This window comes from Oncorhynchus gorbuscha, linkage group LG05 (assembly GCF_021184085.1).
Source record: "Oncorhynchus gorbuscha isolate QuinsamMale2020 ecotype Even-year linkage group LG05, OgorEven_v1.0, whole genome shotgun sequence".
Lineage (NCBI taxonomy): Eukaryota > Metazoa > Chordata > Actinopteri > Salmoniformes > Salmonidae > Oncorhynchus > Oncorhynchus gorbuscha.
In genome coordinates, this window is record NC_060177.1 from 41,446,357 (window position 1) to 41,471,668 (window position 25,312).

A 25,312-nucleotide genomic window follows, 5' to 3' on the forward strand; every position below is an offset into this window, starting at 1 on the left:
AACAGCAAAGAAAACATTTTCACAGCCCGTTTTTCTCATCTTTAGCAAGGGTGCCAATATTAGTGGAGGGCACTGTATCTCTCAGATTAAGGACAGACGCTAAAGAACAAACTAATTTTTTTTTTTGGGACTATTTGTTGTTCCATGTAGTGAATCTGTTATTCAATGTGTTTAATTATCCTTGGTATGACCTTCCTAAAACAATTCCATATAGCTTAGTAGATGTGTGTGTGAGTATGAGGAGAGAGTGATAGAGAGAGACTTAATAAAATGCCCTCACATTTCTCATCCTTCCATGGGCTCCATCATAGCGTTGCAGGAGGACTTTGTTTTCAACGCAACTCTCCTCAGGGTCTATCTATTCTCCTAGTTATTAACAAAAATACTAGCCCTTATCAACTGTGTTTGACTCCTAGCCTTGCATGGATTTAGCCACGAAGCTGACAAGGTAATACTTTTTATTTGTTTCTCCTGAGGGCACCGTTTTTATTCAGGCACTAGGGAACAGCCTACTACCGTTAGGACCCCCAAAACAAACAACCCCTGTCTGGTAATCACCTCTCATTTGTCCTGAAACAAGATGGAAATTACAGTATTTTGTGCAGACTTGTGAAGCTGCCAGGGTAAATGTTGCATTGGACTTGACATGTTTTGAGCCGTATCGACTGCTGAAATTCGACAAAAAGGGTCTGGAGAGTTAAGTTTTTAATCTCGCCATCAATATCAGTCTGGCTGTATGTCCAGACCGAGTCTGTCGACTAATGTGGCAACAAGAGAACACAGCTAGTCTGAGAACAGGGAGTGCTAATAGTAGTTTTTCTTTTGAATCGACACCAGAGTACAGTATGAACCTGGAGAAAACACTGGCCTTATTGTCTGCCCTGCATTTAAACACTTATTTATTGGGTATGGTTAACACTTCAAGGAAGGGGTCACTACATATACATTTAGCGCTTAGTAGAAACTACTAGATGTCATCAGGTCAGAAATTAATTACTGCTAGTTAAGCCGTTTTTTAATCATGTGCTTTACATACATACCAAATTCTGTAAACAAAAACAAACACCTTCCGGAGACACTTGAAACCCCACCTCTTTAAGGAATACCTAGGATAGGATAAGTATCCCTCTCACCCCCCCCCTTAAGATTTAGATGCACTATTGTAAAGTGACTGTTCCACTGGATGTCATAAGGTGAATGCACCAATTTGTAAGTCGCTCTGGATAAGAGCGTCTGCTAAATGTCTTAAATGTAAATGTAAATGTAAGTATGTATGCGCCTAATAACTGGCCCGTTTTGCCATCTACTCTGAATTCCAGTATTGTCATGTGTTGTTTGGAGTGAGGAGAAAATTCAGCATCTCTTGGAGGACAGTGAAGGTTGATAGAAGTGCTTCTTTACTGTTCCAATAGAGAAGCACTTTTATCAACTTCCACTGTCCTGCAAGACTTGCGGAATTTCCTCTTCACTTAATTTTGCTGCTCAATTCGTGCATCGGTTGGAAAGTGAAGCAACGGCAGTGTTCCCTTCCATATGTTTGGTTTTGTTTGGAAATTCAGGGGCACATGCACTGACATGGGACTTGAGAACGATTGTTCCGTTGACACTCGTGTGTGGGACTTGTGCCTCCACAGAAACATGTTGTACCCTGGTAAAATAATTGAAGGCTTACCATGTACTGGACCCTGTCCTACACAATTGATCATATCAACAAAATTCAATGATTGATTAGGAGAAACTCATTGCATGGAAACAACCCAACAAACAGTCTATGTCCCAAATTCCCTACATACTGTGATGCACTCCTTTTTACCAGAGCTCTATGGGCCTTGGTCTAAAGTCGTACACGAAATAGGGAAAAAGGTGCCATTTAATGTAGACAGTTAGTAAAGGCACACTAATCAAACTGTTTTCCAGTTCCTTACGTTCTCATGGGTACACAAACTGAGCCTGAAGTTCTCGACTCCCCTGTGCTCAAATCCAAGCTAAACAGTACCAGATGTGAAACATCGGTGAAGGATCTCGGAGCTAAACTGTCTTCATATTCTCCTGTGCGTTTGTTGCTCGTGGCATCGCTCTCCCTGGAAAGGCCAGTACAAATTGATTTCCGACAACGCTATTGAAAAGCATTGTGCAGAATACTCCATCCCAAGGGGTCTTTCCCTGACTGTATTAAAATGCCAAAACAATTGAATAGTTTGATGTGCACTGTGTTGTGACCCAGATTTGATGTATTAGGCCTCCTTCATTTTGTCTGTCTGGGATGTTGAGAAGACGGACACACAGACACACACAGACAGACAGACAGACAGACCCATTGTCTGTTTGGGATGGGGAGACGGAGTAGTATTACTGGGATGAAGAGACACAAACACACACATTTGGTCTGTTTGGGATGTTGACATGGAGTAGTAACTGTAAATGGTATGGAAGGGGAAAAAACTGGCTTGCATTGTTAAGTGCATAGCAAGTCATTTATTAAACCATTTACAGTTAACACAACGGATGTAGTGGAGTGTAAATGCACTTAAAGTGCTGTTTATGCACATTATTATCATGATGAATAGTGTAATCACCTATTATGCTATATTAGCATTAGCATTTACAGTGCGTTGATGCATCGCTCTCCACCTCCACTTTTAGAACCAGTTTCAAGTACAGAGATTAAGCCTAGTCCTGGAATCTCCATTGAACATGCGTTTTAGTGCCAGGATTAGGATTGACCTGTGTCCAGGAAACTGGCCTTTATGGAAAACTGTTAAGGGAATTTTTATCAATAATGACTAATTATGTATACATTTCAATCAGGATTGACTAATCAGAATACTATTATGTTACTGTATATGTACTAACCAGAATACTATTATGTTACTGTATATGTATCAATTTTCTTTCTTAATCCTAGTACTGAATATAATGTGTGTAAATATAATCAAGAATTAGAACAATGACTGTCTGTTCCTTGGTAGAAATGAATGAACTATATCTTCAGACTGGCTAGAATGCTTATCTACACGGGAAGACTATGTGGGAAGGCTTGAGATACTGCTTTGTACCAGGGTGGGAGAAGAGACGGGACAGTTCGAAAACTAATGACGTCATTTTCAGTTTATAACCTGTGGTAAACTGTATCGTGTTCAGTACTCTCGTGAATAAACTCTGCTATTTGACTTTGAGACTGGGCTCTGTTCATTATTATAAAATAAGGGTCTTACAAATCCTTATGAATTGACAGTGTTTCATTATAATTGGGTATTAAAACATAGAGCAATTTAATTCCTGTAACAAAAACCCATGTTTCTTTAGCACTACATCCTTGGCCAACACTCTGTGGTCCATTCCATGTAGCACTCTAACCTATGACTCTGCTGTTGCAATTACTATGCTCAAACCAACTGAGAACCTTTAAGTACATGGATTATTTTCTGTGTTTTCTTCATGTGTTTTCCCTCTCTTTTTGTCTCTGTTCAGGAGCAAGAGGACCCCAACAAGCTGGCCACAAGCTGGCCCGACTACTACATCGACCGCATCAACTCCATGGCTGCTGTAAGTGACACTTCAGGATTTTGCCAATTAAGTTCTGTATCTACTTCCCCAGAATCAGATGAACTCATGGATACCATTGTTGTCTCTGCTTCCAGTATGAAGGAAGTTAGAGGTAGTTTCACAAGCCAATGCTAACTAGCGTAAGCGCAATGACTGGAAGTGTATGGTATCTACTAGCATGCTAGCAGTTACTATAGACATCCAATGCTAGTTAGTCTGGGGAAGTAGATAAAGGGCTTCATTGCCAAAATACAGAAGAATCCCTTTAACTTTCTCTAACCTACATTTCTCCTTAAGGTTTCTACCTGTGCCTCTTTTTTATTTCCCGCTCTTTTGTCTCTCTCCTTTTCTCTCACCTTGGTCAGCAACATCTAGGAGCTTTGGTCACCTAATTCGCTGCTGGCAGCTCTTAGTGCATTCCTACCATCCAAACCCAACACTCACACCCAGAGCCAATGTCACACTCCCTAGTTAGTCACTCAGAAGTTTCCCTAGTGCAGGTTTTAATGAACACAAAAAATCAAATAAAAGCAACACAAGCAACACAAGTAAAGCAATGTGCATGTAAGAACAATACAACCATATGAAAACAAATCCAATGTGCAGCACATTATATCCGTTCTCTCCTTCATAAAGAAATATGGTGCTGCTGGCCTACCATCCTGTATGTATGCATCTTTGTTCACTTGAGATTGAAATGTAAAAATGTCAGCATATTTCCTTTGCCTGGTTTAAGTAGTGATCTGCTAGGGGAGACGATGTGCCCGCTGGCACTGAGCACTCTCTGATGGCACGCTGGTTGCTGCGATGCACAAAATCTTCCTGGCAACCCTGGCAAGATGAGGCAGCTCTGATGCATGGCCCCTCCACCACACCAGTGGATCCTCTTCTGCTGGAATGGGTGGCAGAGATAGGTAGACCTTGATCTCTTCTTTCACTCTGTCTTCTGGGGTGGTCGGAATCTGACCCTCTTTACCTCAACAAGGCAGCAGAGAGGTGATCTTTCTCAGCAACCCAGCCAGGCCTCTCCCCTCCGATGCCACTGCGGGGTTGCTGGTGGTGGAGGTGCTGCTGGTGCTTTGGGGTTCTTCCCTGACTTGTGCAGCTGCCAGCTTCAAGGCCTCTTGGACACAGCTGTCAGTGTAAAATTTTACCGCCTCAGGCTCATCTAAAAATCTCCTTTTGAAGTGCGGGTCAATGAAACAAGCATGACTCTCTGCCTTCTCTGTGTATCTGTTGTTAAGGTCTTCTCTCATTACCCTTTTCATCTCCTTGGTCAGGGATGGTTCCGTATCCGTTTCCACTAGAACATCAATGGTGATGTGGTCCAGGACAGGCTTGATGGCTGACAGTGTCACTCGTGTCTCTGAGGCAAGTGCAACTGTAAACTTGCTCAGAGGTTCAAGGAGCTGGCACAGTTGCTCCATGACGCTTATGTCAGCATCCTTGGGCATCAGATGCCATGTTCCTTTTTCTCCAGCCAGTGTCGCACAGACTGGCTGCTGTTGGCTGAGGAAACACTCAAGCATGTTGGGTGTGCATCCCCATCGGGTCACCACATCATGGATCAGAGCCTTCTGTGGCATGTTGAGGGCAGCTTGCTTTTCTCTCAGTTCTCGCCTTCTCTTCCAGCTCTGTCAGAAGCCTTGGACCAGATGACGGCAGGCCTTGACTGCTGTGTCATCTCTCTGAATTTTCAGAGCCTTTGAAATGGCCAGGTTCAAATTATGGCCAAAGCACCCAAGCCACAGATCTGGGAACTCTTCAAAAGCCTTGATCATATTTGTTGCGTTGTCTGTGGTAATGCAGACCAGGTCTTTCTTGTTGATCCCCCACCCTTACAGCATATTCTCAAACTCTCTGATGTTGTGAGCCGAGTGATCTTCCTGGAAAGAACTGTGTTTCCAGGCAGTTTGATTCCAGTTGCCAGTCTGGGGTGAGGTAATGGATAGTGAAGCTGATGTAGAGTTGGCCACCCCTGCTGGTCCAGAGGTCAGTAGTTGCAGCAAACCATGTGCTTTGATCCAACCTTTTTCCAACATCCGCTTTAACCTGGATGTACAGGTTTGGGATTTCAGTCTTAGAAAATAATGTTTGTGATGGCACTTTGTAGTGAGGCACGGCAACATTCATCAGCCTCAGCAAGCCAGGCCTCTCAACAATTTGAAATGGCATCATGCCCTTTGAAATGTAATATGAAGGGCTGCAATGAGGTCTCGATCATTTTTTGATGTGGGTGCATAAGCAGCCTGCCTTTTTAAATGCTGGAGTGTCTGTGTCACAACTGTAGATGAGGAGTGACCAGTAGCATCACTGGGTTTGCCTGCTGCACGCCCACTCTGTAAACAAGGGAATAACAAATGTATTATTATTATTGGTGTTAGAGAATAATTATAATTATTCTCTCTCTCTCTCTTTCTCTCTCTATCTCTTTCTCTCTCTCTCTCTCTCTCTCTCTCTCTCTCTCTCTCAACAATTGACATAAATACAGGAATTTTATATAGGAGTCTATTTTATTTCACCTTTATTTAACCAGGTAGGCAAGTAGAGAACAAATTCTCGTTTACAATTGCGACCTGGCCAAGATGATGCAAAGTAATTCGACACGTACAACAACACAGAGTTACACATGTAGTAAAACAAACATAGTCAATAATACAGTAGAAAAATAAGTCTATATACAATGTGAGCAAGTGAGGTGAGATAAGGGAGGTAAAGGCAAAAAAAGGCCATGGTGGCGAAGTAAATACAATATAGCAAGTAAAACACTGGAATGGTTGATTTGCAGTGGAAGAATGTGCAAAGTAGAGATAAAAATAATGGTGTGCAAAGGAGCAAAATAAGTAAATAAATATAATAGGGAAAGAGGTAGTTGTTTGGGCTAAATTATAGATTGGCTATGTGCAGTAATCTGTGAGCTGCTCTGACAGCTGGTGCTTAAAGCTAGTGAGGGAGATAAGTGTTTCCAGTTTCAGAGATTTTTGTAGTTCGTTCCAGTCATTGGCAGAAGAGAACTGGAAGGAAAGGCGGCCAAAGGAGGAATTGGTTTTGTGGGTGACCAAAGAGATATACCTCCTGGAGCGTGTGCTACAGGTGGGTGCTGCTCTGGTGAGATCTTGGTTGAATACAGCAGAGGTGTATTTAGAGGGCAAGTTGGTTAGGATGATATCTATGAGGGTGCCCGTGTTTACAGCTTTGGGGTGGTACCTGGTAGGTTCATTGATAATTTGCGTGAGATGAGGGCATCAAGCTTAGATTGTAGGATGGCTGGGGTGTTAAGCATATTCCAGTTTAGGTCGCCTAGCAGCACCAGCTCTGAAGATAGATGGGGGGCAATCAGTTCACATATGGTGTCCAGAGAACAGCTGGGAGCAGAGGGTGGTCCATAGCAGGGGGCAATGGTGAGAGACTTGTTATTAGAGAGTTGGATTTTTAAAAGTAGAAGTTAAAATTGTTTGGGTACAGACCTGGATAGCAGGACAGAACTCTGCAGGCTATCTTTGCAGTAGATTGCAACACCGCCCCCTTTGGCCGTTCTATCTTGTCTGAAAATGTTGTAGTTAGAGATGAACATTTCAGAATTTTTGGTGGTCTTCCTAAGCCAGGATTCAGACACGGCTAGAACATCCGGGTTGGCAGAGTGTGCTAAAGCAGTGAATTAAACAAACTTAGGGAAGAGGCTTCTAATGTTAACATGCATGAAACCAAGGCTATTACGGTTACAGAAGTCATCAAAAGAGAGCGCCTGGGGAATAGGAGTGGAGCTAGGCACTGCAGGGCCTGGATTCACCTCTATACCACCAGATGAACAGAGGAGGAGTAGGATAAGGGTACGGCTAAAAGCTATGAGAATTGGTCGTCTAGAACATCTGGAACAGAGAGTAAAAGGAGGTTTCTGGGGGCGATAAAATAGCCCATGTGTGGGTGGTGGAACTGAAAGGTTGGATAAGGTATAGTGAGCAGGGCTAGAAGCTCTACAGTGAAATAAGCCAATAAACACTAACCAGAACAGCAATGGACAAGGCATATTGACATTAAGGAGAGGCATGCTTAGTCAAGTGATCATAAGGGTCCAGTGAGTATTGAGGTTGGTTGGGGTCATGGTTGGGGTCAGCTAGCCGGGCAATCAGTAGCAAGCTCGCATAGGATGGAGGTCTGTTTTTAGCCACCTCGTGCGTTTCCGTCGGTAGATTAGTGGGGCTCCGTGTGGTAGAGGGGATCAATCCAATTGGCAAAATAGATATAGTTATAGTGACCCAAGAAAAATTGTCCGATAGACCTATTCAGATAGCAGCCGATAAGACAGCTAACAATTAGCGGGCCTCAGATGGGTGTTCAGGTAACGGGGCCCGTTGGATAACTCCCTCGGGCAGATAACGTCGGTAGTCCAGTCGTGAAGGCCCGGTGGGGCTCCGGCATCGGCAGTAAAACCAATGCCGGATAGGTGATTGTAGCCCAGGAGGCGCTGATGGAACTCTTTAGCTGGCTAGCTCCAGAAAAAAGTGATGTTTGCTCCGGGATCGACGTAAGCCAATAGTCACATGGATAGCAGCTAGCTAGCTGCAAGATCCAGGTGTAAATGTCCAGAGCTTGCGGTTGAAATCCGAGCATATGGAGAGAAAAATAGGTCCGGTATATTCTGGTCTGAGTTGCGTTGTACAAAACTGGCGATAGATTTTTGGGCTAAAGGATAGTTGATGACCACAAACTGTGATTAGCTGAATATTAACATTAGCCAGTAAACTGGCTAGCTTCTGGTCAGCTTCTGGTTAGCGTTTCATGGCTAAAGCACTTCATGGCTATGGTGTTTCTCCTGTTGGAACTCTTTTACAACCAAGTCGACATCTGACGGATTTTAAATGAACAAAATATGTTGGTTGGGTGACTAAACTACGTAACGTGTTATCGTGTGCATTTGGCGAATAGAGTCTGCAGACACACAACGCATACAGCAGTGAACAACATTTAGTGTTTTTACACTAAAAGCTTCAGTTTACATTATTGACAAGCTATTAGCAAGTTAGACAGACAAACCATGACATTTTCTCCCATTCTGAAGGTTAATGTAAATAGTCCAGGTGGCCATTTGATTAATTGTTCAGCAGTCTTATGGTTTAGGGGTAGAAGCTGTTAAGGAGCCTTTTGGACCACTTGCGTGTGGTAGCGGAGAGAACAGTCTATGACTTGGGTAACTTTTGGGCCTTCCTCTGACACCTCCTCGTATATAGGTCCTGGATGGCAGGAAGCTTGGCCCCAGTGATGTACAGGGCCGTACGCACTACCCTCTAAAGTGCCTTATGGTCGGATGCCGAGCAGTTGCAATACCAGGTGGTGATGCTACCAGTCAGGATGCTCTCGATTGTGAAGCTGTAGAACTTTTCGAGGATCTGGGGACCCATGCCAAATCTTTTCAGTTTCCTGAGGGGGAAAAGGTGTTGTCGTGCCCTCGTCACGACTGTGTTGGTGTGTTTGGATCATGATAGTTCGTTGATGATGTGGACACCAAGGAACTTGAAACTCTCGACCCACTCCACTACAGCCCCATCAATGTTAATGGGTGCCTGTTTGGCCCTCCTTTTCCTTTAGTGATCGATCAGCTCCTTTGTCTTACTCACATTGAGGGAGTTGTCCTCGCACCACCTTCCCAGGTCCCTGACCTCCTCCTTATAGGCTCTCTCATTGTTGTTGGTGATCAAGCCTACCACTGTTGTCATCATCAAACTTAATTATTATGGTGTTGTATTCGTGCTTGGCCATGCAGTCGTGGTTGAAGAGGGAGTACAGGAGGGGACTAAGCACGCACCCCTGAGGGGCCCCAGTGTTGAGGAGCAGCATGGCAGATGTATTGTATGCAGTCGTGGTTGAAGAGGGAGTACAGGAGGGGACTAAGCACGCACCCCTGAGGGGCCCCAGTGTTGAGGAGCAGCGTGGCAGATGTATTGTTGCCTACACTTACCAGCTGGGGGTGGCCTGTCAGGAAGTCCAGGATCCAGTTGCAGAGGGATGTATTTAGTCCCAGGATCCTTAGCTTAGTGATGAGCTTTGTGGCCACTATGGTGTTGAACGCTGAGCTGTAGTCAATGAACAGAATTCTCACATAGGTGTTCCTTTTGTGCAGGTGGGAAAGGGCAGTGTGTAGTGCGATTGTGTCATCTGTGGATCTGTTAGGTGATGATGGTGTTGATGTGAGCCATGACCACCCTTTCAAAGCACTTCATGATTACCGATGTGAGTGGGATGGGATCAAGTCACAATTTTGCAAGTCTCAAGTCTTAACCTTCGAGTTAAGTCCCAAGTAAAGTTCCAAGTTCCACAGCTCAGGTCATGTCACAAGTCCCTAAATTTGGGTTTCGAGTCCTCAAGTCAATGTTTAAGTGTTTTACGACCATTTCAATGCTATTTTCAATTTCATGTCAAGCTAGTTAGTTCAAGTACAGTACCTCACTTTAGCTAGCTAGCAATCATTTTATTCGTACCTCTCTTTATGGGACTTCACATGACTGACTGATGTCTAACATATCCATGGAATGCATGATTGATATTTTGATATGCAGCCTGTCAAAATAGGATTTATTTTTGATTCTTCAGAGATGTATTTGCCAACATCTTTGTGCATATTCGTCTAGGCTATATTATTCACCACCTGAGGAAGTGGGAAAACACTAAGCTAAATTTGAATATGACCTTGTTGCTAGATAGCCATGTAGGCTAATTGATTAATCTATCAGTAAATGTAATGTTCTACAAAAAATGTACAGTGCTAGGCCTAGGCTAGGCTACTTGATGTAAGACTATTCACTGCAAATGGCATGCCACTCGGTGGGCGCATCAAAATCATAATCCATAATCTCAATATTAAGAGGTGAGAAATAAATGATATACTCATAGAAAGCTATGACCCACCTCTCTGTAACTAGAGCAACAGTAGTTGCTTTGAAAACTATATTTTACCCGCTATTGCATTTTGAGCAACAGGTCATGTACTTGTATTTACAGTTCAACATTTTGTTGTGTTACAGCCTGAATTTAAAATGTATTACATTTAGATTATTTATTTTTTCACTGGCCTACATAAAATACCCCATATTGTCAAAGTGGAATTATGTTTTTTTGAAATGTTTACAAATTAATTAAAAATGATGAAGCTGAAATGTCTTGAGTCAATAAGTATTCAACCCCTTTGTTATGGCAAGCCTAAATAAATTCAGGAGTAAAAATGAGCTTAACAAGTCACATAATAATTTGCATGGACTTACTATTTGTGCAATAACAGTGTTTTACATTATTTTTGAATGACTAACTCATCTCTGTACCCCACACATACAATTATCTAAGGTCCCTCAGTTGAACAGGGAATTTCAAATACAGATTCAACCACAAAAAACAGGGAGTTTTTCCAATGCCTCGCAAAGAAGGGCACCTATTAGAAAATATAAAGACATTGAATATCCCTTTGAGCATTGTGAGGTTATTGATTTAACGTTGGATGCTGTATCAATACACCACCAATACAGTCACTACAAAGATACAGTCAACTCAGTTGCGGGAGAGGAATGAAACTGCTCAGGGATTTCACAATGAGGCCAATGGTGACTTTAAAACAATTCTCGTCTTTAACCTCTTGCTTCTACCTGACACGCAGGCATCCCATCTAGACATCTGGAAATGCAAATGCACTACGCTAAATGCTAATCGCACTCGTTAAAACTCAAACGTTCATTAAAATACACATGCAGGGTACTGAATTAAAGCTACACTCGTTGTGAATCCAGGCAACAAGTCAGATTTTTGAAATGCTTTTCGGCAAAAGCATGAGAAGCTATTATCTGATAGCATGTACCTACCCAAAAGACCCGCACGGGACATAAACAAAATAATTTGCATAGCCGGCGCTACACAAAACGCACAAATAAAATATAAAACATTCATTACCTTTGACCATCTTCTTTGTTGGCACTCCTAGATGTCCCATAAACATCACTATTGGGTCTTTTTTCTATTAAATCGGTCCATATATAGCCTAGATATCGATCTATGAAGACTGTGATCAAGGAAAAAAATAGCGTTTTATAACGTAACGTCATTTTTTTAAATCAAAAAAGTTGACGATAAACTTTCACAAAACACTTCGAAATACTTTTGTAATGCAACTTTAGGTATTAGTAAACGTTAATAAGCGATCAAATTGATCACGAGGCGATGTATATTCTATAGCTGTACATCTGGAAATAATGTCCGGGTAAATCTCAACCAAAATATCCGGTCGGAGACCGGAAGAACTGCGCTGCCTTGTGTCTGTTTGACCAAGAAACAAATTGTAGGCAAATGACAAGACTGTTGACATCGTGTGGAAGCTTTAAGTTTTGCAACCTCGGCCCCATTTAATGTGGTTCACGTTTAACAATGGGTGGAAGTGGCGCATGGATATATTTTCCCATTTTCAGTGATCAGATTTTCCTGCACTTTTCGATGAAACGCACGTTCTGTTATAGTCACAGCCGTGATTTAACCAGTTTTATAAACGTCTGAGTGTTTTCTATCCACACATACTAATCATATGCATATACTATATTCCTGGCATGAGTAGCAGGGTGCTGAAATGTTGCGCGATTTTTAAGAGAATGTTCGAAAAAGTAGGGGGTAGGAGTAACAGGTTAAACTGTGATAGGAAAATACTGAGGATGGATCAACAACATTGTAGTTACTACACAATAATAACATAATTGACAGAGTAAAAAGGAAGAAAAAAATATTCCAAATCATACATCCTGTTTGCTGCAAGACACTAAAGTAATACTGCAAACAAATGTGGCAAAGCAATACATTTTTTATCCTGAATACAAAGTGTTATGTTTGGGGGAAATCTAATAGAACACATTACTGACTACCACTCTCCATATTTCCAAGCACAGTCGTGGTTGTATCATGTTATGGGTATGCTTGTAATTGTTAAGAACTGTGGTGTTTTTCAGAACAAAAATGAAAGTGAATGTAGCTTAGCACAGGCAAAATTTGAGAGGAAAACCGACTTTACACTAGACACTGGGAGATTAATTCACCTTTCAACAGGACAATAACCTAAAACAGAAGGCCAAATCTACACTGGAGTTGCTTACCAAGAAAGACAGTGAGTGAATGTTTTTGACTTAAATCTACTTGAAAAACTATGGCAAGACCTGCAAATGGTTTGACAGAGCTTGAATAATTTCTTTATGAATAATGTGAAAATGTTGCACAATCCAGGTGTGGAAAGCTCTTAGAGACTAACCCAGAAAGACTCACAGCTGCCAAAAGTGCTTCCACAAAGTATTGACTCAGGGGTGTGAATACTTCTATAAATGACATATTTCTGTATTTCATTTTTATTTAAGTCGTGAGTCATAGATGCTCAAGTCGAAGTCAAGCGGGAAGTGTTTTTTTTTTGCCAAGTCAAGTCTCAAGTCACAAAATGTGCATCTTGAGCTGTGACTCGAGTCCACATCTCTGACAACAACACAATGCGATACCATCTTGCTTTTGGAAACCCCTGCTCCCATTAAAGCTGTATTAAATCCAAGAGCAAGGAATGAAGCATCTGATTAAATTAGTTAATGAAACAAACTGCATCCCTTTTCTCATGATACTAAAAGATTATATTAGACTTGGCTGTAGAAGCTCAGTGTTTCCCCTTACTTAAAATTTTCCAGCAGGGCACAAAGGCTTCCAAAGCAACTGGCTTTAAACTAGGTTGGAAGGCCATCCCACCTATTTCATGGTAAGAGAACCACTGTAATGACGAATGAACCTGGGAGAGATCGAGGGCAATGGTGGATATGATATAGAGATGTCAGTATTATCCATTGAAAAGTGACAAGTTGTCCTTTAACGTGCATGTGGATAATCTTGTGACAAATCTTAAATTGGGTTTTTATTTTTTGTAATAAGGCTTGCTTCCCACTTATGGCTAGAAAGAAGCTTGTTCAGGCCACTTTTTTTCTCTGTAATTGAGTATGGTGACTTGTTGTATATGCATGCAGCCTCCTCCTTCTTACAAAGACTGGACTCTGTTTATCATGCATCCTTGCGCTTTAATACAAATGCCAAGTCACTCACCCACCATTTGCACATTGTACCAAATGGTAGGTTGGACCCCACTTTATATGCACAGAAAGATACATTTTATGTGTTCATCTACAAAACGCTTTTGGGTAAACTCCCTCTTTACCTCTGTAGTCTGGTCTCTTTCACCACCAGCAGCACCATACCCACGTCTGCTAGGTGGTTGCTATTTAAAGTCAGGACATACACAGTATTAGGCAAAACTGCCTTCTCTTCTTGTGCACCAGACGCATGGAATAATCTACAATCCATGCTTCATCTATATATGTTAGTGCCACTGAATGAATTCATAATAAAAATGGAGTGTCACCTATGCCCTTATATTAGTCAAATTCAAGAATAAAGCCAATAATACATCTTTATTGTGATTCCTATGAATGTATCCTAGTAAAATGTCAGTGTTTTCTTTTTAAATGCACATTTTTCATAATCACAAGGCTATATATCCATGCTTAGACTGGCAGAAATATAGTTACCTAGAAAAAATAACATTAATTTATTTTGAATACCACATATTTGATGTCACGAGTACAACTGAATTTTTAAAAACAAAACTTCCTGTCTTCTATGAAAATATCTTTCAATTCATCCTTTGAGATTTGTTATTCTCTCTGAGTCAACAAAACAAAGTTATTACATTTTAATATAAAATACTATTGTTATACTGTATGACAATATTTTGTTTCCCTGAATGACACAATAAATAAATGCATTTATTTGACCTTTGCATGCCCTTTTGTAATTTGTCACGTTTTTGTTGTGAATGTTTTAGTTGCATTTCCATTTGGAGAATTTAGTTCTTTAGTTCTCATTTTTCCTTTTGCAGCTGCTTGCAACGCTTTGATAAAGTTTTCATTTTTTCTGGAATGGAGGAAGCAAGTGATTGCTCCAGTGTTTGAGAATGTGGCTCAAGGGATTGCTCTAGTTCTGGAGTCAAGGACTCAGATGGTTGATTGTAGCTATTAACTAATATAATGAATCATTCATTTTTAATCCATAATTTTGTGTGTGTAATATTAACTAATATAATCCATCAGTTACAATCCATCAGTTAACTGTTAATACCTTAACTGCATTGCAATAAAACATTAAATACAGTGTAATAGTGCAACTTAATGTTATCCACCCAGCTTAATTAATCGGCATGGCCGAGGAGAATGTGTGGCAGGCTGACCACCTGTTACGCGAATGCAATAAGGAGCCAAGGTACATTATTGCTAGCTAGCATTAAACTTATCTTATAAAAAACAATTCATCTTAACATAATCACTAGTTAACTACACATGGTTGATGATTTTACTAGTTCATCTAGCTTGTCCTGTGTTGATAATCAATGCGGTGCATGTTAATTTATCATTGAATCATAGCCTATTTCGCCAAACGGGTGATGATTTAACACGTGCATTTGCGAAAAAAGCACTGTCGTTGCACCAATGTGTACCTAACCATAAACATCAATGCACAAGTATATCTTTTTATTTTATTTTTATTCTGCATATCACTGGATATCACTGGATATCCAAGATGGCGTAGCAGTAACTCGTCCTGTCGTATCGTCTCTCTGTAAATATCGTCTCTTTTTCGTTTTAGATATTTTAGATATTTTTTTTCTTCGCATATCTTTATAAACATTTTGCTAAACCTAAGCTTCCAAATACTCTTCTGCAACCCGCCAATGTAGCTACTTTTCCTAAAGTAGTTATATTTACTTCGAAACCGGAACCCTTCAACTGAAGCTAGCCAGCTATGCTAGCGGTCTTCAGCTAACCGGTCATCAGCTAACCTTTAGCTCGGAAAGCTCTCGCCAGTTCGAACAACGCGATGCTAACCAGAGCATAACGGACCTATTTTTTTTATACCCCCGGATTCCCATCACAAACGGAATATTCTTCAGCTGGATCTTCACAACTAGCTATCGAGCTAAACAGCAACCCTGGTTGATTACTCCTGGCTAGCGTTCCCACCCACGTAGCTTGAAGCCAGCCCGGCCAGAGCTCCTAGCATACTCCTGGGCTTCTATACCCGGATCCACGACCGGTCTATCGATGTCACCGCATGAAGAGGAATAAACAGACTCAACCCATCGCAACATCCACCAAAGGCTAACTCTCTAGCCCTCGCTATCTCCCTGCTTGCTAATTCGGCCTGCTAACGGCTAGCTTGTCTAGCCCGGGCCTACGAACTGTTAGCTTGATAGCACAGGCCTGCTAACCGTCTGAATCACTGCGTCCCAAACACTCTCTGAACCCATTTACTTTCTATCTCTTTTTGATTTTTTATTTTGTTTATACCTTCCGGAAACCTGCCTCACCCACTGTGATACCGAATCGCTATTACTTTTAATTTTAATTGTATTTTTTAGAACACACTCAAGAACCTCCAGACTAGCTACAAGCTATTTAGTCATTGTTAGTTTCTTTTTAAACCTGGATAACACTCGCCAGTCCAGCCCCCCTGACCCATCCACCGCTGCCCCCTGGACACTCATCTCTTGGCTACATAGCTGATGAACGCTGGACTGTCCATTAATCACGGTACTCCATTCTGCTTGTTTGTTTTATCTGTCGGCCCAGTTGCCTAGTCAACGCCATTTTACCTGCTGTTTGTTGTGCTAGCTGATTAGCCTCGCCTACTGTTTTTAGCTAGCTTTCCCAATTCAACACCTGTGATTACTGTGATTACTCTATGCCTCGCTGTATGTCTCTCTCAAATGTCAATATACCTTGTATACTGTTGTTCAGGTTAGTTATTGTTTTAGTTCACTATGGAGCCCCTAGACCCACTCTGCATACCCCTGTTACCTCCTTTGTCCCACCTCCCACACATGCGGTGACCTCACCCATTACAACCAGCATGTCCAGAGATAAAACCTCTCTCATCATCACCCAGTGCCTGGGCTTACCTCCGCCATACCCGCACCCCACCATACCCCTGTCTGCAGAGATGTCCATACCCAACTATAACATCTTCCGTCAAGATAGAACTGCTAAAGGGGGAGGAGTTGCAGTCTACTGCAGAGATAGCCTGCAAAGTAATGTCATACTTTCCAGGTCCAAACCCAAACAGTTCGAACTACTAATTCTGAAAATTACTCTCTCCAGAAATAAGTCTCTCACTGTTGCCACCTGCTACCGACCCCCCTCAGCTCCCAGTTGTGCCCTGGACACCATTTGTGAATTGATTGCCCCCCATCTAGCTTCAGAGTTTGTTCTGCTAGGTGACCTAAACTGGGATATGCTTAACACCCCGGCAGTCCTACAATCTAAGCTAGATGCCCTCAATCTCACACAAATCATCAAAGAACCCACCAGGTACAACCCTAACTCTGTAAGCAAGGGCACCCTCATAGACGTCATCCTGACCAACTGGCCCTCCAAGTACACCTCCGCTGTCTTCAACCAGGATCTCAGCGACCACTGCCTCATTGCCTGTATCCGCTACGGTGCCGCAGTCAAACGACCACCCCTCATCACTGTCAAACGCTCCCTAAAACACTTCTGTGAGCAGGCCTTTCTAATCGACCTGGCCCGGGTATCCTGGAAGGACATTGACCTCATCCCGTCAGTTGAGGATGCCTGGTCATTCTTTAAGAGTAACTTCCTCACCATTTTAGATAAGCATGCTCCGTTCAAAAAATGCAGAACTAAGAACAGATACAGCCCTTGGTTCACTCCAGACCTGACTGCCCTCGACCAGCACAAAAACATCCTGTGGCGGACTGCAATAGCATCGAACAGTCCCCGCGATATGCAACTGTTCAGGGAAGTCAGGAACCAATACACGCAGTCAGTCAGGAAAGCTAAGGCCAGCTTCTTCAGGCAGAAGTTTGCATCCTGTAGCTCCAACTCCAAAATGTTCTGGGACACTGTGAAGTCCATGGAGAACAAGAGCACCTCCTCACAGCTGCCCACTGCACTGAGGCTAGGGAACACGGTCACCACCGACAAATCCATGATTATCGAAAACTTCAACAAGCATTTCTCAACGGCTGGCCATGCCTTCCGCCTGGCTACTCCTACCTCGGCCAACAGTTCCGCCCCCCCCGATGCTCCTCGCCCAAGCCTCTCCAGGTTCTCCTTTACCCAAATCCAGATAGCAGATGTTCTGAAAGAGCTGCAAAACCTGGACCCGTATAAATCAACTGGGCTTGACAATCTGGACCCTCTATTTCTGAAACTATCCGCCGCCATTGTCGCAACCCCTTTTACCAGCCTGTTCAACCTCTCTTTCATATCGTCTGAGATCCCCAAGGACTGGAAAGCTGCCGCAGTCATCCCCCTCTTCAAAGGGGGTGACACCCTGGACCCAAACTGTTACAGACCTATATCCATCCTGCCCTGCCTATCTAAGGTCTTCGAAAGCCAAGTCAACAAACAGGTCACTGACCATCTTGAATCCCACCGTACCTTCTCCACTATGCAATCTGGTTTCTGAGCCGGTCACGGGTGCACCTCAGCCACACTCAAGGTACTAAACGACATCATAACCGCCATCGATAAAAGACAGTACTGTGCAGCCGTCTTCATCGACCTTGCCAAGGCTTTCGACTCTGTCAATCACCATATTCTTATCGGCAGACTCAGTAGCCTCGGTTTTTCGGATGACTGCCTTGCCTGGTTCACCAATTACTTTGCAGACAGAGTTCAGTGTGTCAAATCGGAGGGCATGTTGTCCGGTCCTCTGGCAGTCTCTATGGGGGTGCCACAGGGTTCAATTCTCGGGCCGACTCTTTTCTCTGTGTATATCAATGATGTTGCTCTTGCTGCCGGCGATTCCCTGATCCACCTCTACGCAGACGACACCATTGTATACACTTTCGGCCCGTCATTGGACACTGTGCTATCTAACCTCCAATCGAGCTTCAATGCCATACAACACTCCTTCCATGGCCTCCAACTGCTCTTAAACGCTAGTAGAACCAAATGCATGCTTTTCAACCGATCGCTGCCTGCACCCGCATGCCCGACTAGCATCACCACACTGGATGGTTCCGACCTTGAATATGTGGACACCTATAAGTACCTAGGTGTCTGGCTAGACTGCAAACTCTCCTTCCAGACCCATATCAAACATCTCCAATCGGAAATCAAATCAAGAATTGGCTTTCTATTCCGCAACAAAGCCTCCTTCACTCACGCTGCCAAGCTTACCCTAGTAAAACTGACTATCCTACCGATCCTCGACTTCGGCGATGTCATCTACAAAATTGCTTCCAACACTCTACTCAGCAAACTGGATGCAGTTTATCACAGTGCCATCCGTTTTGTCACTAAAGCACCTTATACTACCCACCACTGCGACTTGTATGCTCTAGTCGGCTGGCCCTCGCTACATATTCGTCGCCAGACCCACTGGCTTCAGGTCATCTACAAGGCCATGCTAGGCAAAGCTCCGCCTTATCTCAGCTCACTGGTCACGATGGCAACACCCATCCGTAGCACGCGCTCCAGCAGGTGTATCTCATTGATCATCCCTAAAGCCAACACCTCATTCGGCCGCCTTTCGTTCCAGTACTCTGCTGCCTGTGACTGGAACGAATTGCAAAAATCGCTGAAGTTGGAGACTTTTATCTCCCTCACCAACTTCAAACATCAGCTAGCTGAGCAGCTAACCGATCGCTGCAGCTGTACATAATCTATTGGTAAATAGCACACCCATTTTCACCTACCTCATCCCCATAGTTTTTATTTATTTACTTTTCTGCTCTTTTGCACACCAATATCTCTATCTGTACATGATCATCTGATCATTTATCACTCCAGTGTTAATCTGCAATATTGTAATTATTCGCCTACCTCCTCATGTCTTTTGCACACATTGTATATAGACTCCCCTTTTTTTCTCTGTGTTATTGACTTGTTAATTGTTTACTCCATGTGTAACTCTGTGTTGTCTGTTCACACTGCTATGCTTTATCTTGGCCAGGTCGCAGTTGCAAATGAGAACCTGTTCTCAACTAGCCTACCTGGTTAAATAAAGGTGAAATAAAAAAAATAAAAAAATATTAAGATAATATTGCCGGCTAACATGAAATAACATGATAATATTGCCGGCTACGGAAATTGTGTCACTTCTCTTGTGTTCTGTGCAAGCAGAGTCAGGGTAAATGCAGCAGTTTGGGCCGCCTGGCTCATTGCAAACTGTGTGAAGACCATTTCTTCCTAACAAAGACCGTAATTAATTTGCCAGAATTGTACATAATTATGACATAACATTGAAGGTTGTGCAAGGTAACAGAAATATTTAGACTTAGGAATGCCACCCGATAGATACAATACAGAACAATTTGTGTCACGCCTTGGTCTTAGTATTTTGTGTTTTCTTTATATATTTGGTCAGGCCAGGGTGTGACATGGGTTATTGTGGTGTGTTTTTTGTCTTGGGGTTTTGTGGGGTGACTAATTAGTCTATGGCTGCCTGAGGCGGTTCTCAATCAGAGTCAGGTGATTTATCGTTGTCTCTGATTGGGAACCATATTTAGGCAGCCATATTCTTTGAGTGTTTTCGTGGGTGATTGTTCCTGTCTCTGTGTAGTGTTCACCAGATAGGCTGTATAGGTTTTCGCGTTTCGTTTGTTGTTTTTGTATATTATGTTATTTCATGTATCGTCGATTCTACATTAAAGAACATGAGTAATCACCACGCTGCATTTTGGTCCGCTTCTCCTTCAACAGACGAACGCCGTTACAGTTTGGTATTTCACAGAAAGAATAAACGTTTTGTTTTCGAAATGATTGTTTCCATATTAATGACTTAAGGCTTGTATTTCTGTGTGTTTATTATGTTATAATTAAGGTTATGATTTGATATTTGATAGAGCAGTCTGACTGAGCGGTGGTAGCGAGCAGCAGGCTCGTAAGCATTCAATCAAACAGCACTCTCCTGCATTTGCGAACAGCTCTTCGCTGTGCTTCAAGCATTGCGCTGTTTGACTTCAAGCCTATCAACTCCCGAGATTAGGCTGGCAATACTATAGTGCCTATAAGAACATCCAATAGGTGTGTGGTCCTTCTGTAGCTCAGTTGGTAGAGCATGGCGCTTGTAACGCCAGGATAGTGGGTTCGATCCCCGGGACCAACCATACGTAGAATGTATGCACACATGACTGTAAGTCGCTTTGGATAAAAGCGTCTGCTAAATGGCATATATTATATTATATAGGTATATGAAATACAAATGGTGTAGAGAGAAATAGTCCTATAATTCCTATAATAACTACAACCTAAAACGTCTTTACTGGGAATATTGAAGACTCATGTTAAAAGGAACCACCAGCTTTCATATGTTCTCATGTTCTGAGCAAGGGACTTAAACGTTAGCTTTTTTACACGGCACATATTGCACTTTTACTTTCTTCTCCAGCACTGTGTTTTTGCATTATTTAAACCAAATTGAACATGTTTCATTATTTATTTCAGACTAAATAAATAAAATATATGTATTATATGAAGTTAAAATAAGTGTTTATTGTTAATTCAGTATTGTTGTAAGTGTCATTATTAAAAATATATGTAATTCAGCTTTTTTTGGCTCTCCAATAATCGGTATCGGTGTCAAAAAATCATTTGCAGAGCGTCAAATTCAAGTACCCTAATATGCAAATAAACAATAACATTTAAGACAGAATCGTTATTGTCTTTACCGGAGAAAAATAGCAAAACTCTGTCATTCACGCGCTTGGAAACACTATAGCCAAAATGGGAGCCACCTAGAAAAACTACAATTTCTTGCTCATTTTTCCAAAAAACAATCTGAAAATCTTTTTAAAGATTGTAGTCTAGTGGAAGCCCTAGCTATTGGAAGCCCTAGCTATTGGACAAGATTTCACCCTAATATAACAGTGCCATTGAAATCAGTTTTTTTGGGGGGGTTGTTTTGTCCTCGGGGTTTCGCCTGCCATTTCAGTTCTGTTATACTCACAGACATTATTTTAACAGTTTTAGAAATGTTAGAGTGTTATCTATCCAAATCCACCAATATATACATATCCTAGCTTCTGGGCCTGAGTAGCAGGCAGTTTACTTTGGGCACGTTTTTCATCCAAATTATAGTTTTGGCAAGTCGGTTAGGTGCATCTACTTTGTGCATGTTGGAAAGTATTTTTTTCAACCATTGTTCAGACAGATTATTTCACTTGTATGCAAGTATAAACACTATGGGACCGCACAGCCGTCATACCGCTCAGGAAGGAGACGCGTTCTGTCTCCTAGAGATTAACTCACTTTGGTGCGAAAAGGGCAATTTAATCCCAGAACAACAGCAAAGGACCTCTTGAAGGTGCTGGAGGAAATCTGTTCAGAAGTATCTATATCCACAGCAAAATGAGTCCTATTGACATAACCTGAAAGGCCGCTCAGCAAGGAATAAGCCACTGCTCCAAAACCGCATGGGGACAAAGATCTTTTTGGAGAAATGTCCTCTGGTCTGATGAAACAAAGATAGAACTGTTTGGCCATAATGACCATCGTTATGTTTGGAGGAAAAAGGGAGAGGCTTGCAAGCCGAAGAACACCATGGGGGTGCTTTGCTTCAGGAGGGACTGGTGCACTTCACAAAATAGATGGCTTCATGAGGAGGGAATTTATGTGTATTTATTGAAGCAACATCTCAATACTTTTTTATTTTGTGTTTTTATTTCACCTTTATTTAACCAGTTCGGCCAGATGAGAACAAGTTCTCATTTACTTCTGCGACCTGTCTAAAATAAAGCAAAGCAGTTCAACAAAAAACAACACAGATTTACACATGGAATAAACAAATGTACAATCAATAACACAATAGAAAAATCTATATACAGTGTGTGCAAATGGAGTAAAGAGTTAAGGTAATAGATAGGGCAATAGTAGCGAAGTAATTACAATTTAGCAAATGAACACTGGAGTGATAGATGTGCAAGTACAAATCCTGGTGTGCAAAAGAACAAAAAAGTAAATAAAAACAATATGGGGATGAGGTAGGTAGTTGGATGGGCTATTTACAGATCGGTAAGCTGCTCATATAGCTGATGCTTAAAGTTAGTGAGGGAGATATGTCTCCAACTTCAGCAATAATTGAAATTCATTCCAGTCATTGGCAGCAGATAACTGGAAGGAAAGGCGGCCAAACGAGGTGTTGGCTGTGGGGTTGACCAGTGACATATACCTGCTGGAGCGCATGCTACGGGTGGATGTTGTTATGGTGACCAGTGAGCTGAGATAAGGCGGAGCTCTACCTAGCAAAGACTTATAGATGACCTGGAGCCAGTAGGTCTGGGGACTAATATGTAGCGAGGGCCAGCCGACAAGAGCATACAGGTCGCAGTGGTGCGTGTTTGGGGCTTTGGTGACAAAACGGATGGCACTGTGATAGACTGCATCCAGTTTGCTGAGTAGAGTGTTGGAGGCTATTTTGTAAATGACATCGTCGAGGATCGGTAGGATAGTGGGTTGCAATGGGTCTTCCAAATGTACAAATACCCCAAGCATACTTTCAAAGTTGTGGCAAAATGGCTCAAGGACAACAAAGTCAAGGTATCGGAGTGGCCATCACAAAGCCCTGACCTCAATCCTATAGAACATTTGTGGGCAGAACTGAAAAAATCGTGTGCGAGCAAGGCCTACAAATCTGACTCAGTTATACCAGCTCTGTCAGGAAGAATGGGTGAAAATTCACCCAACTTATTGTGGGAAGCTTGTGGAAAGCTACCTGAAATGTTTGACTCAAGTGAAACAATTTAAAGGCAATGCTACCAAATACTAATTGAGTGTAGGTAAACTTCTGACCCACTGGGAATGTGACAAAAGAAATAAAAGCTGAAATAAATCATTTTCTCTACTATTATAATTACCATTCTTAAAATAAAGTGGTGATCCTAACTGACCTAAGACGGGGAATTTTCACAAATTGTGAAAAATTGAGTTTAAATGTATTTGGCTAAGGTGTATGTAAACTTCCAACTTCAACTGTACTCCTCATCACATTGATAGTGGGTCTTCTTTGTGATGTCACACACTGTCACATGATTATCATCATCATTATCATCACATGCTTTAAAATGGCTTTCCACCTATGTTATACTGAATGACATTGATGAAGCACAAAAGTCCAGATACAAGTTATTTAAGTTTTAAAATAATTTTTAGATACAGTATGTCACCCATTATTCTATATATTGTTGCAAACACTAACACAATTATGCCATGGGTGTTCATTTATATTTTTAGGATGAATACCTACATTTTAAAAACAATTTTGTCATTAGAATTTCAACCCGGACAGTTACACTGAAGGACATTTTGACGCTTTAGAGCTCAATAACTCCCTTAATTTAATAGTTTGCAATACACATGTTTCTGGGTCAAAAGAAGAGTAAGAGTTGAGTGATTTAACAATATATTTATACGTATTTATCTTTTTATGTTAAATGAATGGCTTCGGACACCAAATGTACACTTCTCGTTTTTGACCCATATAATGTATACTGTATCCTTCACTATCTATTCTTTACTATCTATTGCATCTTAGCTACTCTGTCATTGCTCATCCGTATATTTTATACCTATATATTCTTATCCCCTTCCTTTACCAGATTATGTGTTTTCGGTTTTGTTGTGGAATTTGTTAGATATTAGGTTATGTCATGGAGTTGTTAGATATTACTTGTTAGATTCTGCTGCACTGTCGGATCTAGATGCATAAGCATTTCGATACACTCGCAATAACATCTGCTAACCATGTGCATTTCACCAATACGATTTGATTTGAACAAGTATTACATTGACAGTGGAGTACTAACTAGCAGACTAGCATTTGGGACCCAGTCAGTGCATGCTGTGAGATCTTCTGCATTGGTTATGGGCTTTCAATATTCCCCAGGGGCGGTTTTCTGTGTCCTACCTGGCACGAACAGCTAAATAATGTATTTAGTTTACAGATTTTTGCAGGCTATAGAGTGCAAACTTGTCCCGTGTCATTCAGGCTGAGGATACAGGGCCAACCAAGTAATGGCATTTGATATTTGGGCTTTCTCCACGTTACATTTTGTTGATCATTTTCCTGGCAGACATGCCCAAAGCAACAAACATTGTTTACGTGTCAGCTATTTTTACAGCTGTTTTTGTTTATTTAAGGAACAACTGTGACCTACCTGAGCCTGGTACATATGGTATATATCTGGAACTACTATTACTGAAGCGGAGGAACACACAAACAAACCCCATTTTGGTTGTATAGAAATCCCTAAGATACATGCTTTTCTCTCCCCACTTTTCATTCACCCCCTTCATCTCTCCCTCTTCACAAATTCTCTCCCACTGTCTGTCTTTCTGTCCTCCACCCAATGAGATTACACCGGCTCCCAAACACCATTCATAGAACACTTTCACAGCCCTGTGCTGTACAGTTTCTCCACCTCCAAGTTGAGAATTCAATAGCCACCAAGCACCAACTCAAAATGGTAGCTAGCGCCCAGTTCTGATAAGCCACATTAAGTGTCTCTAACCTGCTGTGCAGTAGCTAACACATTGTACCTCAAGAGTTCTCCTTTGGAGTTCAGAGGGTTTCTGTTGGGATTGCATGACTAGCTGGAGGTGTGGGTTGGGTTGTCTTGCGATTCTAGCGCCTCTTGTTAGAATTAGCATCTTTGTGTAATGACTGGCTAGCGCTAGTATAAAAATGTAGATGTCTGGCA

At 41.9% G+C, this 25,312-nt stretch overlaps 1 protein-coding gene across 1 annotated transcript in view; it reads left to right on the forward strand.

Annotated features, from left to right (window-relative positions):
• daam2 (dishevelled associated activator of morphogenesis 2) overlaps nucleotides 1–25,312 on the forward strand; it is a 225,724-nt gene that overhangs the window by 129,879 nt on the left and 70,533 nt on the right. The window contains 1 exon segment of the mRNA XM_046349916.1: nucleotides 3,472–3,546. Within this exon segment, the coding sequence (XP_046205872.1) occupies nucleotides 3,472–3,546 (75 nt within the window).